Source organism: Dasypus novemcinctus, chromosome 9, assembly GCF_030445035.2.
Source record: "Dasypus novemcinctus isolate mDasNov1 chromosome 9, mDasNov1.1.hap2, whole genome shotgun sequence".
Classification (NCBI taxonomy): Eukaryota; Metazoa; Chordata; class Mammalia; order Cingulata; family Dasypodidae; genus Dasypus; species Dasypus novemcinctus.
The window spans coordinates 98679802-98695072 of NC_080681.1; the positions used below are offsets into that span (position 1 = coordinate 98679802).

General features: G+C 45.0%; 1 protein-coding gene across 4 annotated transcripts in view; it reads right to left on the minus strand.

Moving 5' to 3' along the window:
• The window catches only part of AGO1 (argonaute RISC component 1), a 44559-nt gene extending 37234 nt beyond the window's left edge, over positions 1-7325 (minus strand). For 2 of the 4 annotated variants that reach the window (XR_011649698.1, XR_011649697.1), the window contains exons 1-2: positions 7016-7290; positions 1523-1706 (exon numbers count right to left, since the gene is read on the minus strand). Coding sequence is in view for 2 of the 4 variants with exons in the window: in XM_058303894.1 (XP_058159877.1) it covers positions 1523-1706; positions 7016-7040 (209 nt within the window). In the remaining 2 variants the exon portion in view is untranslated. Of the gene's footprint in view, positions 1-1522; positions 1707-7015 lie in introns of all 4 variants that reach the window. The other 2 variants (XM_058303894.1, XM_058303893.2) reach the window with 2 other exon arrangements.
• Between the last annotated feature and the right edge of the window lie 7946 nt (positions 7326-15271).

The following is a 15271-nucleotide window of genomic DNA, read 5'->3' on the forward strand; positions in this document are numbered from 1 at the left end:
AACCTTCTCCACTATCTTCTAACCCCAGAGACCATTCCTGCCTCTTATCAGGAACCAACCTCTGAAAAGAGGAAAGGATAGTAGGTAAGGTGACCCTCAAGTTCCCAGACATACACACAAACACAAACATGCACTCATCTTTTCCTCCTCATTTCCTAGCACTGTTGAAATGTCCCTTCCATATATAATTTTTAAACACACGAACATACATTCAACTTTACTCACTGGAGAAACACAATTTAAAATTAGACCAACGTATAATTTTCAATTTATCAGAATGCCACAGATAAAAACTTTTGATACACTGGATTGTTGCAGATATGGGGAACAAGCACTCTTGATACCTTGATGATGGTAATATAAATCGGTACAGCTTACTTAAAAAAAATTTGGCAATATCTCAAAATTTTAGATTGTGCCAGCAATTCCACTCCTAGAAACTTTTCCTACAGATACATTCAGATTTGAAGGCAAAAGTGTATCTATATAAAATAATATTTAATGTAGTTTCATTTTTGTAGAAGTTTAAACACAAGTAAATATTTCTCAATAGATTTATTAAGTATGTTATTATATATCCATTCAATGGAATATCTATGGAGCTATGCAAAAGAATGAGGAAGACCTGTATGTATTGTTTGTATTGATATGTATCATTCTCCAAAATACATTGATCAATGGAGAAAACTGAGGTGCAGAATAAAGTACATCAGATCCTTTATTTTTGTGGATTTTAAAATAATGCTAAATAAACTATATGCATTGCACAGAAAAATCTCTGGAAGCATACTAAAAAATGGTAAGGAATGACCCTGGGGAGATGCACAGGGGGACTGGAGAGCAAAGTAATGAGATAGTTTTCATTTTACTCTTTTTATAATATTTGAATTTGTTTTTACATTGTGTATATATAGTTTTCAAATAATAACAAATAATTTTAAAGAGAAACATTGCTTCTTCTGTGTAAAGCTAACGCCTCCAAAAGTGTAATCTATAAAGTTGTCCTTCTTCATCAAGGCCATCCCACTCTCCTTCCTTCCCTCCACTGGCTCCTTCTCAGTATATAAACAAATCCAAGTCTGGTACTTAGAAAGTCTTCATTCAATTATTTCAACAGATATTGAAATGTGCTAGGCACTGTGCTTAAACCTATAGTCCTCTCTAGCCAACATATTCTCTCCCTCCCCATTTCATTGCCAAGCTTCTAGAAAAAGCTACCTGCTGTCACTATTCTTATCACATCACCTCCCATTATTCCTTAACTCAGTATAGTCAGATTACTAGCCTAACTACTTTACTGAAACAGCTCTAGCAAAAAAACACCAATTACCTCCTAACAGACAAATCCTGTGATATTTTTCAGCATTTACCTTATTTTACCTCTACTGAAATCTGAAAATACTAGCTATGTCCTCAAAACTTTCTTGGTTTTTGTTTTATCTCTCTGGCTGCTTTTTCAAGAATCTGAGACTCAAGAAAGGTGAGATTCCTGGGCGTGGTAGCTTGGATATGTCTCACTTACCGGTTGACTCTGCGGGGACACTTATCTGGCTTGATGTCCACCTCGTAGTGGTAGACGTCGATCTTAGGGATGTCCACCTCAAAGTAATTTGCCAGGAGCTTGATTGGTTTCCCCACAGTGCCAATGCCAGGCCGGCGAGGTGCCTGGAACACCTGCTGCAGGGGGGGCAGGTAGGCGCCTGCAGCTATAAGACAGAGAAGTTCATGAGAGCAAAAGTCTAGCAACCTCCTTCTCACCACTCTGAGCAAAGAAGCCACAAGCCCTCCCAGGACAAGAACAGGAGAGCATACAGGAAGCCTCTTTCTTGTCTACCCCACTCAGCTGAAGGCTTCCACTGGCTCCAACATTCTGGGCTTTTTTTTTTTTTTTAATCTCTATCCAGCCAGGAAAATTATCCCTGTTGTCTATCTTATTTTTTTTTCAAAGACTTATTTCTCTCCCCTTCGCCCCCCCCCCAAGTTGTCTGTTCTCTGTGTCCATTTGCTGCGTGTTCTTCTTTGTCCGCTTCTGTTGTTGTCAGCGGCATGGGAATCTGTGTCTCTTTTTGCTGCGTCATCTTGTTGTGTCAGCTCTCCATGTGTGCGGCGCCATTTTGGGCAGGCTGCAATTTCTTTCACGCTGGGCGGCCCTCCTTACGGGGTGCACTCCTTGCGCATGGGGTTCCCCTACGTGGGGGACACCCCTGCATGGCATGGTACTCCTTGCGCGCATAAGCACTGCTCGTGGGCCAGCTCCACATGGGTCAAGGAGGCCCAGGGTTTGAACCGTGGACCTCCCATGTGGTAGCTGCATGCCCTATCCACTGGGCCAAGTCCACTTCCCCCCTATTGTCTATCTTAAATTCATCAAGTGAATGCAAAATAAGTTCCTATACATATTAGGCAGAGGGGCAAAATCTGGCTCCCAGTAAACAAAACACTTTCTTCCTCCTACTAGATTAAGACACCTGCCTCCACCAGGTTTCTAGAAGACAACCAAGTATGCCCTATTCTCTGCCATCCAGATGCTTTGCTCACATATCACCACCCTGAATACAAAGTGCCATCATCTTTTAATGCTCCTCTGCAATGTGAGCAGGAGGAAGTACCAGAGAAAGCCAGTTGTGGGAAAGAAGGTTGAGATAGAATTAAGGCAACTGAGAGGTTGGAGAGAGAGAAGGAGAAAAGGATAAGTCTGGAGGCTAAGGAGAGAGAGGAGGAGAAGGAGGGAACTGAAGAAGAGCCCAGAACTTGAGATCACAACAGAAAAAGGCTTGAAGTGGGAGCCAAGGGAAAGGAGAAAGGATGGAATCAGGGGCAGTGGCAAGGAGCAAGGTTGTAATTGAGGAGACGAACGAATAAAGAGCTCAGATGAAGAGCTGAAGAATGAAGACAGGTGGAATACAGAAGATAAGAGACAAAAGGAGGGTAGAGTTAGGGGACTTGAGAACAAGAAGCAGCAATTAGAATGCTGGAAAAGGAGGAGACATGGCTCTGGGAAGGAGAAAATAAGATTTTCTGCAGTCCCTTCAGCTTATATTTAGCTGAAGCCTCTCTGCCCCACAGCTCCTTCCACACAGAGTCCAGGCAGTAGCAGAAGGGCTTAACTTCAAGATGGGGGGGAGGGGTTGGGATGGGGGTAGAGCAGGACCAGCTCCAGCTCCTTTCTTCTCTCTTGCTGCCAGACTGGTTACTGCCTCATTCTTATTTTCCAGCTCAGAGGGAAAAGGAGGAAGAAAGAATACTGCCTAAGAGGAGCCTTTGTCTTCAGCTACTATTGTCCTGGGCAGGAGAGGAACAGCCCAGGTGCGAAGGGAGAGGGATAAACCAGACCAGAACCTCCCATCACCAGACCTCTGCTTTCATGGTCTGCCAGGCTGGGGGGATGGGACGTACCCTCAGCTGGGGGGTCAGAAAGAGGTCAGAACCATTTAGAGGAGGGGCATGATTTCCAGAGCTGAGCAGCTCACATCTTCTTCTAACCACCTGTCAAGCCCCGCCCCACTCTGCAGACAGGGAAATGGAGGCCCAGCTGGGGAAGGAGGACAACAAGGCCTTCAGAACTCAGTGACATGGGGAAGAAAAAGCCTAACTACTAGCATCTAGCCACCGACCAAAAGAGCTGGACAGAGACTGCACACAAATCCACACACACATAGATATGCATTCCCAATTCCCATCACACACATCCAAAAACACACGTAGACCTAGACAGTTTGCCTTTATAATACCCCTCACTGCCCTCGCCTGAACCGAGTTCTTCAAAGGCAGCGACTGTATCTGCCTTGGTCACTGTTCAATCTCTAGTGCCTGGCACATAGGAGTTGTTCAATATACAGATATTAAATGAACAAACATATCCATAGACATGTCACAAGCACACAAACACAACACCTGCAACCAACTGCTCAGAAACAATGATAAACCCTGTCCAGGACAAACATACACTCCTGTGGATGTAGCCAGTAAGAGAGACACACACCCCTGCCTAAGTCGTCCAAGCTGAGTAACGTTTGGGCCTAGGGAGAGAGACATCTCTTAGAGCTGGGGGTTGGGTGAAAATGATGGGGGATGGGACAGCACTCTAGCCTCAAAGCCTTCTTTTCCCCAGAAATAGGAATACACACAAAACTTAGCCTTGGAACACCATCCACTCCAAGGAGACTTTAGGAAAACAGGAGAATCCCCCACCTCTGTCCATATCTGAGCTCAGGAAGGCAGGGAAAGGGGGGAACCTTTCTCCCATCCCATCCCCCTGCACGCCTTACTGCTGTACAAAATTCCCCCTCACCCCACCCCCAGCATTTAGTCTGAGAAAGGGAGACACTTCCCTTCAGACCCAGACAGGGACAGACGGTCACTTTGTTATGCAGATGAGGGCCCCAGCACCCGAGGACAAAGCTTGGGCCTGGGGGGAAGGGGCGGGGCCCTTCCCTGTAGACAGAAGCAAGAAGGGAGGGGCCCTGAAAGGACACTCCCCCTCCCCCATCCCCAACCAGCCTAGAGAAAGGAAAGTAGCAGAGCTGGCTCAGAGATTCCTTCCCTGCAGCTCTGAGGCCCGCATACCTCCCAAGGAGCCAGACTGTCTATTCAAAAGACAGACACTCAAAGCTAGATTGGTTGGTGGGTAAGCAAATCCAAAAGGGATGTCTACATATGAGTATACAAATTATCAACTATCCACAGACATGCTTAACCATATATGTTCACACTTGAACATGATTCACCTTAATTAGCAAACACTGACTCTGTGTCAAGATCTATGCTAGACATACCCACTGGTTCCACAGATAAATCAGTCTGAGCTTCAACCTCAGGGAACTCCCAGTTCAGTACCTGTACTTGGAACACACCTGAGCACAGCAGGCACACATGGGCATAAGCCCAGTGAGACTAGCATCAATGTCTTAGTTTTGTGTATGTGTCTTTGGGCCACCTCAGGACAACACCCAAATCCCAGGAGCATGATTTGGTGGAGAGGAAGCAGTTATAGGGTTCTTCCATCCACAAGTTCCAGAATAACTTTCAATTGCACCAGTTGATGAAGCAAAGCCTGTCCCGCTAGGGTCTTCTGAAGGCCTCTTCCCTAGAACCTTATTTCTTATACTAAACAAAAAGGTCCATTTTTCTTCATCACTCCAGAGCCAATTAGGAATTCATCTGCAGTCCAGTATGGATGCTGGCATCCAGAAATCCATCTAGACCTCTTGACCCATCCCCTCCTCTAGTCCACAAGTTTTTATAAATAGGCTCCAGCCTAGGAGTCCAGTAGCACTCCTGGGAAGGGGAGAGGGGCATAAGGGAAGAAGGCAGTAGTTTCCACTGAAGTCAGTTGCTCCCTGCACTCCATTCCTATACTTCGGGGGCACAGTCACCAAGTACTTATAGTCCACTAAATGGAAGACTTGAGTCAGTTGGTAGCAGTTATTTCCTTGAAATGGTAAGGTCTGGGTCTAAAAGACAAAGATTCTTCTACCAGAAACATACATGTAGTTCCTTTTCCAAATAGCAATCCTATTTCTAGCTCCAGATCAAGTGGAAGGAGCTGACCTAAAGGATTCCTGGGTCCAGACTCTTTCTCCTCCCTCAAAGGTAAAAGACCTAGGACACAGAAGGTGCCAGCACCCCAGAGCCCATCCTGGGGATTCCAGTCTTCTTGGGAAAACCCTGCCTCAGTTTCTCCTCAGTTCTCATCTCCTTTTTCTCCTGTCTGTGAATAAGGAGAAGTTAGAATTATTATCTGGGACTCAGCACACCAGGCTGAGAACACACAGCACACAACAGCACACAAGCTAAGAACTCCCCTACTCCAAACGTGTGGTCATAAGCTAGCTGGGTAACCTTGGGTCTCATGACATGGTCCTGACAGTTTCTGGGAAGTGGAAAAAGGATGGAAAAACTGAAGATCCAAAGATACCCAGTGAAGGATAGAAGTGATGATTAAAATATTACAGTATAGGAAGAGAGCAGGCTATCACCTCAAGAGACATTTCACTGGAAAGGTCAGTAAAAACTTTCATTCTACTCAGCTTTGGCCCAGGAACTTGCAAACCAGGCAGGAAGGGTCCTGATCTTGGTCTCTCAGGAACCAAGACTTTTCTTCTAAGGTCTATCTTCGAGGTGGACCGGCCTCTCCCCGCCTCCCCCAATATTGCCTCTGTCCCAGTGTTTCCGTCTTTTGGCACTTTCCCCAAAAACATTCTTGGGGAACTGTGTCCGAGGAGCTTACGGGCTAAGTGTAACAGATCCCAAGATGAAGAGGGGGACCATTTCCATTTGCCCTCTGCCAGCATAACCATGGAGAGATGCGCCCCGTCAATGAGCTCCTTTTTCCTAGCCAAATCCGGGCTTGGTTGGAGACCCGCTTGGTTGGAGACGAGGGTGTCTAGGGGAGCCACGCCCCCACATCGGGCAGCCCCTTCCAGCTGCCATCTCTGCGCATGCTCTGGCACCTCGGCTCTGGCTCCCCAGACCCACCGGGGGAATCCCACGGCTAGGTCCCACCCACCGCTCCCTGACCCTCGCCCCCGCGTCAAGCCCGGCTGGGGCGGATCTCACAGCCCAGCTCTGGTGCCTTCTCCCAAGAGACACTAGCCCAACCCAGTCCGCCAAGCCCCCGCCCCCGACATGCGGTAGCTCCTAGCCCCTCTGTGTCGACCCCCTCCTCTCCTGGATACCTGGAGCCCGCCCTCTGCCACCTGCAGGGCCTCTCCCAGGCCTCCCCAGATTTCCAGGAGTCCTTCCGAGCGATCAGGCCCTTCTACTAGATTACTTCCCACAACCAGGAGCGCACACAGCCTCGTTTTACAAACGGCCCCCATCTCGGTGCTCCCTTCACAGGGTTCTCCCCCGGAACTGCACACAGCCCCCTTCAAACTGGGCCCCCCCATCCCATGAGCCCCTCTCCTCACTCAAGAGCCCTCCCTTCACTCGGAAACCCCACTCTTCACTCAAGAGCCCCCTGGTCCTTGGAGCATGCATGCACCCCCCGCCCCCCACTCCCAGGGGCCCTTACCTGCTCCCGAGGGTCCCGCTTCCATCCCATATACCCGTGCAGAGGTCAGGCGGCCCGGAGACTGTGGAGTCCAGCGTGAGAGGCCTAAGTACCCCGCACTCTCACTGCTCGGGCTCCCGGGCCGGGCTCGGCTGCCCCCCCAAGCCCGGCCGCTCGCGCCACCGCCCCCGCAGCCTCCGTTGCCTCCGCGGTGGCGGAGCCTGCAGCAGCTCCCCCAGCGAGCGCCCGGCCAGCTGTCAGTGCGCAAGCGCGGCCGCCAGGCCCAGGGGGCGGACGGGAACGAGTCAAGCCCGGCGCTCCGACGGCAACAAAGGCCAATGGAGAGGGGGAGAGGGGCGGGGGCACCGGGACCGGAGGCAGCGGCCCCTGGCGGTCACCAGTCGCTATGCAGCCCGGCGGGAGGGCTACCGTAGCCTTGCCGCGGAATCGCGGAACCGCGCAGCGGCACAAATGGGGGCGAGGGTGGGTAGGAGAGGAGGAGGCACTCCCGCAACAGCCTCTGGCCCTGTGCCTTCTCCCAAAATACAGAGCCACAGGCATATTACAGGGACCCCACTTCACGCCCAGCCCCCCCCCTCAAGCGCTCGAGCGCCCCAACACCCAGGAGCTCTGCCTCCCACCTCTCCTCCCAACCACCCTCATCCTTCAAGCCTTGGCGGAAAAGCGACTGGCTAAACGAAGTCTTTCTTCATCCCTAGCCACTAAACTCATTGACGCCGCCCTCTCTTCCAGGCCGTGTGCTGGACTCTGACACCATGGATATGAAAGAGACCGTGCCTCAGTCTCAGTTCAAGTAAGTGCAGCTACAGAGCTCTATCTGCGGGACTTGGGAAGCACCTGCCTCCACTTTCTCATCTATAGCTCACGTGTAGACTCTGCCAATCTGCTTCTGCCTTCACGACGTCACCTAAATGACTTTTTGTGTCGAAATCCAAGAGATAATTTACAATTCTTATTTTATTTCTCTGCAGTATCTGTCACTCTGCCTCTCATTTCTTTTTGATCCTTCTACTTGGATTCTGCATTTTCTGAGGTCTATCACCTAACTCCTTTTCGGTTTCCTCCAAGGGCTCTCTCTTTTGCCCCATTAAATAATAGTGTTCACTGTGGTTCCAAACCCAGCTCTCTTCTCATTCCACTCTTCACTCACTTTGAAGGTCTCATCTCTGGCTCAATTATCCTTTCAAATCTCATCTCCAGCCAAGTCTCATACTCGTATTTCCAAGTGTCTGCTGGACAGCTCCACCTAGATAGCCTACCAGCATTTCAAATTTAAGGAGTCCAAAACTCAGCTGTTTATCTTCCTCGCACAAACTTCTTTGTCTGTTTCTTGCCTCAGAGAATGGTACCTTCATCCTAAAATTACAGTTCCTCTCTCTCCCATGCTTTTTCTCCCCACTCAGTGTTCACTAAGTCCCTCAAGTTCACCTACTGAATAGCTCTCACACAATTCCCTCGCCATTCTGATGGTCCCTGTGCTGGTGCAGATTCTTATATCTTGCCAGAAGTATCACACCCACTTCCTTGCTAGTCACATAGTTTCTGGGAACATTCCTCCCAATCAGTCTGCTGCTGATAGACGGTGAGAGATCCAGGTCGAAGATCACTTTCCCATCTATTCACTTGTATTTTTTGGAGCCAAAGCCAACTTTACACCAGATGCTGTGCAGAGGGCTGGAATATAAGAGATGGACACACCCAAGGCCTATCCATGAGATTAATTTCTGACACTCATTATAGCATGCCTTGCTTCCCTCCAGCAGAGATTTTGAAACAACAGGCATCAGGAACACCTAGAGGGCTTGTTAAAACAGTGGTTGCTGAATCCCACCTCCAATGTTCCTGATTCAGTAAGACCCAAGTGGGGCCCAAGAATGTGCACCATTTCTAGCTAAGGCTGATGCTGCTGGTCTAGGGATCACACTTTGAGAACTACTGTTCTGCAGTATATTAGTGGTTAAAAACAAAGACTCTAGAGCCACATTATGTCTTGGTTTCAATCCTGGTGCTGCCATTTACAAGCTGTGTAACAATGGACAAAGTACTTAACTTCTCTGTGCCTCCGTTTCTTCATCTGCAAAATAAGGATTATAATAGTACCTACCTCATTGGGCTGTTGTGAAGATTAATGAGTTAATACATAGAAACACTTTAGAATAGTGCCTAGAAAATGCACTATTCTATAGTGCCTATAAAATGCAAAAGAAAAATGTTAGCTACTATTATAATCATTGTCTGCGGCTCACAGTATAAGCTCTTTAAGGACAGGGACCAAATCAAATGCATCACTCTCCTCTTTTAGTGCCTGACACAAGCTATGTCTAGAGTGATCAGTAAATTTGAGTTGACCTGAATCAAACTGAGTGTATCAATAAATCCTCAGGACAGCACACCTGGCCATCCCACGGATCTGAATCCTGCTTCAATAATATTTGGACAGAATAGGCCTAGACCTAGGGACTATGCCCCAACCCTCCTCAGCCTCAGACCTCCCTCCAACTTTATTCTACAATTGCAAATTCAGGGACCATCTTCTCAGCCATCCCCTGCTTCCACAAACAGCTAACACCATTTTTTGGCTCCTCATTGTCTACTAAACATGAGCTCCCAGATTTATCAGAATTATTCTGCCGAAGTAGAGGTTCTCATCAATTACCTGATCAACCTGAAAGTACAGGCCTCTATTCCTACTATCTCTGGGCTTCTATTTTGACCACAATGATGAGGTCCTGACAGGCATGGACCACTTCTTCTGTGAGTTGGTGAAAGAGAAGTGGGAAGCACCCAGATCTCCTGAAGGTACAAAGCCAGTGCAGCAGCTACACCCTTTTCCAGCTGTAGGGTAAAACCCTGGATGCCATAGAAGCTTCCATGGCCCTAGAGAAGAACCTTAACCAAGTCCTTTTGGATTTGCATGTCCTGGGTTCTGCCAAAACAGACACTCATCTCTGTGACTTCCTGGAGAACCATTTCCTCAAGAGGAAGGGAACTTCATCAAGAAAATGGGTGACCCCCTAACCAAGCTCCACAGGCTGGCTGGCCCACAGACAGGGCTGGATGGGTATCTATTTAAAACACTCACCCTCAAGCACTACTAGAAGCCTCTGGAACCCAGGCTTCTACCTAAGGCCCTCCCTTCAGCCAGGAGGCATCTTTGTAAACAACCACCTTGTGGCCTTCTAACAAACCATGAACCAAATGAAAAACGTAAAGCTTTTGGCAGAAAAAAAAAATCCTTGGAAATTGAAAGCTGGGAGCTCAGCATCTCAAAGGGAGGATTTGAATGTCCTGTTCTAAATGCCCAGCCTCATACTTAACTTTGTGGAAAGGCACTGGCCACTATTCTAACCCATCTCCAAAAGTGGCAAGCCTGAAACTGGCCTATCAGGGTCTTTCTGCAGTTTCTACATCATTAGGGATTTCACTCTTGGCTTCAAAAAGTGGTAGAGTATAACGCAAATCCAGATAGCATTTTCCTTGTTTATGTTAAAAAACTTCTTTCAGTAATTCTTGATGTACCTTCCCTGAAATCTATTGGATCATCTCTGTTTTCATTTCAATCCTCACATGTTAGTCCATAGCTAACATACATCCAAGGCCCACTGCACTGTGGGCCAGAGCCCAGGTCTTTCCATTGATATACCTTCTCCACACCCAAAATGTGAAGCCTAAAAAATGTGCATTCCCATCTGTATTTTCCTCTTTCTAATATTAAAAAAACTGCCTGGGAACAACGAAACCAACATAGTATAATTAATATAAAACAAATTATATACCCTATTATTAGGAAATGAATCTTCAACAGCTCTTGCATGCAGCATCCCTCTTATTTACAATATCATCTTTCTTATACATTTCAGGAAATAGTTCCCCCCAACCCGGAATGGCTCCCTTATCTGTTTGGCTTGCTGTTTTTGCTTGTTTGGGTTTTTTTGCTTGTTGTTTTTGCTTGTTGTCTGCTCAGTGTTTTTTATTCATTGTCTGCTCATTGTTTGTTTGTCTTCTTTGGTGGCATGGGGAACCAAACCCAGGACCTCCCATGTGGGAGGCAGGTGCTCAACTGCTTTAGCCACATCCGCTCCCCAGTAGAGTTTCAAAAATTAGAAATTAACAATGGAATTAATAAATGTTAGCTGGTACTTTAAAAAGACATGCAATTGATAAGATTTTCTTAAATTACTTTTTAAAATTGAGGTATAGTTGATTTACAATAAACTGCACATATATAGGTACAATTAGATCAGTTCTGACATATGTATAAACCTATGAAACCATTACCACAATCATGATAATAGACATATTCATCACTCCCAGATTTTAAAACTCATCACAGAGTTTCAACAAATATAAGGGAATTGTTTGTGTAACTATAGGCTTAATGAACTTGAAACTTTGTAAAATGGAAAGCAAGGACATGAAAGCAAAAACTGAGAAACTAAAAAGGACAACAAAAAAGTTATCAAAGATAACCAAAGAGATCTCCCTTCATAAGACTTTCATGCTAATGTGCTGGAGGTGCAGTTAATGTTGGGGTTTAAGATATATTTAGGGGATTTGAATCTCTGGACTGACAATGTGATAGCTAGATCCTGAGCCTCAACAGACTCCAGCACCTACAATCTGATTTATTGGACTTACCACACTCAGCTAAGATGGAGGTGAAGAAGGACAACCACCACACCATGGAGCCTAGAGTGATTACAACTGAAAATGGGAGGATTGCATCCAGCATCCAGGTGGAATCTGAGCCTCCTCTTGACATAAAGGTGCAATGGACACAACCAATCCAGTGTCCACATAGAAGAGGTGGCATTGGATTGGGAAAAGTGGACATAATGGACAAAGGGTATGGGGAAAGGCAGGAAGAGATGAGAGGTGGAGGCGTCTTCGGGACATGGAGCTGCCCTGGATGGTGCTTCAGAGGTAATCACCGGACATTGTAAATCCTCACAGGGCCTACATGATGGAATAGAGGAGAGTATGGGCCATGATGTGAACCAATGTATATGAGGTGCAGAGGTGCCCAAAGATGTACTTACCAAATCCAATGGATGTGTCAGGATGATGGGAACGAGTGTTGTTGGGGGGGGGGAGAGGGGGGGTGGGGGGGTGGGGTTGAATGGGACCTCACATATATATTTTTAATGTAATATTATTACAAAGTCAATAAAAAATAAAAAAATTAAAAAAAAAAAAAAGATAACCAAAGAATATCTGGGCCACTTAATATTTCCAACCATTCCTGAAAGAGAACATTCTGTTCCATGTTATATGAAGGTTCTAGAACATGGAGGAAAGGAGAGTTTTCTTCATTTGTTTATATTGGCTGATAAAGATTCTGATCTTTTATCAGATGATGATATCACAAAAAAGTCTCTCAACTACAGATGCAAAAATCACAAGTAAAATACTAGCATATAGATTTCTATAACATTATTAAAAATTGTAATAGCAATAGTCAACATTAAAAAATGCTTACTATGTGACAGGCACTGTTCTAATCAATACTTTATATATGTTAACTCCTGTAATTCTCATAAAAATCCAGAGGCACAATAAACATAGGTGGGCTTGGGGTGAGAAGCAATAGGCAATAACCAGTACAGGCAGGTATTATCATTATTAAAAATAGAGACATGGGAGGGATAAATAACCTGTCCAAGGTCACATGGCTTGCAACCAGCAGAGGCAGACCTTGAACCCAAGCAATAAGGTTCCAAGGTTGACATTCTTTACTATACTATATGGCATTAAAAGACTAGCATTCCACAAACCCAAGGATAATTTAGGTATGAAACAAAAATATACCATATGTGACAGTTTGAGATCTTTGTGAATCCCAAAAAGAGAAAGATTATGTTTGTAAACTATTCTATTCTTCTGGACATGATACCCTTTGATTATACTGGATTCAGTTCAAGAGCCCTTGATTAAATTACCTGTTTAGGCTTTGATTAGACCACACCAGTAGGGCATGACTCAGATTGAGTCCCTGCCCCCTTAGTGGGCCAATATAAACAGACACTGGCACAAGACAAGGGAAAGAGAAAGCTGTCATTTTTGATCCTGGGGCCCTTGGGAGAGATGAGCTATTTTCCTGATAGTTTGCAGCTGATACCGAAAGCCCGGAAAAACACAAGCCCTATGCAGAGAGAGAGGAAGGCCTGAGAGGCAAGCCCTATGCCAGCCTACAGCTGAAACTGGGAAGAAGCTGGGCCCACAGAACCTCAAGAAGAGGAAGCACAGGAAAGAGAGACCAGGCAGACATCAGCCACCATTTTGCTTCAACATGTGGCAACTGACTTTGGTGAGAAAGCAGCCTTGAGCTGGACTCTTTAGAGCCTTGTACCTGTAAGCTTTTACCCCAAATAAATATCCTTTATAAAAGCTAACAGATTTCTGGTACTTTGCACTGGCACCCCTTTGGCAGACTAATACACTATACCTATCGATAACCAAAATAAAAATATGATATTGTATCTATAACAAAAATATTTTATAAAATTTAATATCTACTTATAATAAAGTATATAAAACCACTCATCCTTAACATGATAATAGAGTATTTCTGACTAGTAGAGAAGCAGTAGATATTCTCTCTTTAAAAACAGGGAGAAAGTTATCACTAATACTATTTTAATATTGGTCTGGATAGCCAGAAAAATAAAACATGAAGAAAAAAAAAGAGAAATAAATGATGGCAAGGGTATAAGAAAACACCTTTACTGTAGATGATTCAATTTTATACTAAGAAAATACACAGTCCTATTAAAATTAGTAAGCTAAGTGAGTAGAAAGATCAAGAAAATAAGCAAAAATCTGTAGCACTCACTACTGGTAGTAGAACAACTAATTAGAAATATAATGACAAAATATTCAATTCCGAATACTTAGAAATGAATTTCACGAGAGACATTTGTGATCTACATAAGAAAATCTACAAGAATCAATATATAATAAAGCCGAGTTCAGTGGAGAAAGAGCCAAGCTCCTGGACAGAAAAACCAAATACTGTAATAATGTCTGTTGGATCCTCACTATGCCAGCCCCAAGTTCTGAGGACTCTTATCAGGTATCCCCACCCATCCCCATGTGTTGAGCTCTGGAAACACAAAGATACATGGGTGGATTTAAGGCAGTCCCTACCCCTAAGGAGAGACAAATAAATAGAGCAGTGCTACCCAACAGAAATAACATGAGTGACACATGTACTTTTAAATTTTCTTATAGTCAAATTATAAAAAGTAAAAAATAAGAGAAATTAACTTTATAAAATATTTAACCCAATATATCAAAAATATTATCATTTAATGTAGACATATTTTTTTATATGTCTTTGAAATCTGGCATGTATTTTACACTTTATAGTATATCTCAATTTGGACTAGCCACAAATTCAAGTGCTTGATACATGTGGCTAGTGGCTACCAGACTGGATAGCATGAGTGATAATCTCAATACAGTACACAGCTTTGAATATAATGGCAGAGGCAAGCATGGATGCCACAGGAACTAAGAGAAGGTATATCTAACCCATCCAAGGGTTCTCAGGGTAGGTTTCCTAAAAAAGATGCCTAGTTAAACAAGCCTGGGAGGATGAGCAGAAAACAACCAGTAAAAGGAAGGAGAGGGGAAAGGTATACTAAAATAGCATTAGCAGAGGGTATGAAGAGAAGAAACAGCACATATGCCAAGCCCTATGAGTAATGATATTCTGGAATAAAGATGGAAGCAAGAGTAGTGAGAAAAGAGGGAAGAGAAGTATATACCATGTCTAGATCTGCCTACTGGTTCCCTAGCCCAAGCCAGGGGAAGGGCAGCAAAGGGTGACTGGGGGAGCTGTCCCTGGTTCTGACACACAAGGCAGATTCACAGAATAGTTGAGTAGTTCCACCCAGAGTCACAGCCTATTTCCCTGGGTCTTCTACAGCACACATGGAGGCCCTAAAACAACTTGGCCTGGCATAACAAGAGAGCCCAAAGACTTTAGGGAAGCTGCCCCTTAGTGAATGAAGAATCATAGGATGGGGAGTGGGGCATATGGGATTTCCCTATATATATTTTTGTAATATTTTATGTAGTCTATATATCTTTTAAAAACAAATTTAAAATGTATTAAAAAAAAAAAGAATCATAGGAACATCCAAGTCTAGGAAGAGAACTCTAGGATAGTTAAGTTTAGGGTCAGGTATGTCCAGGAAAGGAATCCTCCCTGAGAAAAAGTAGGTGTACTATACCAAATGAACCCCAGAGATG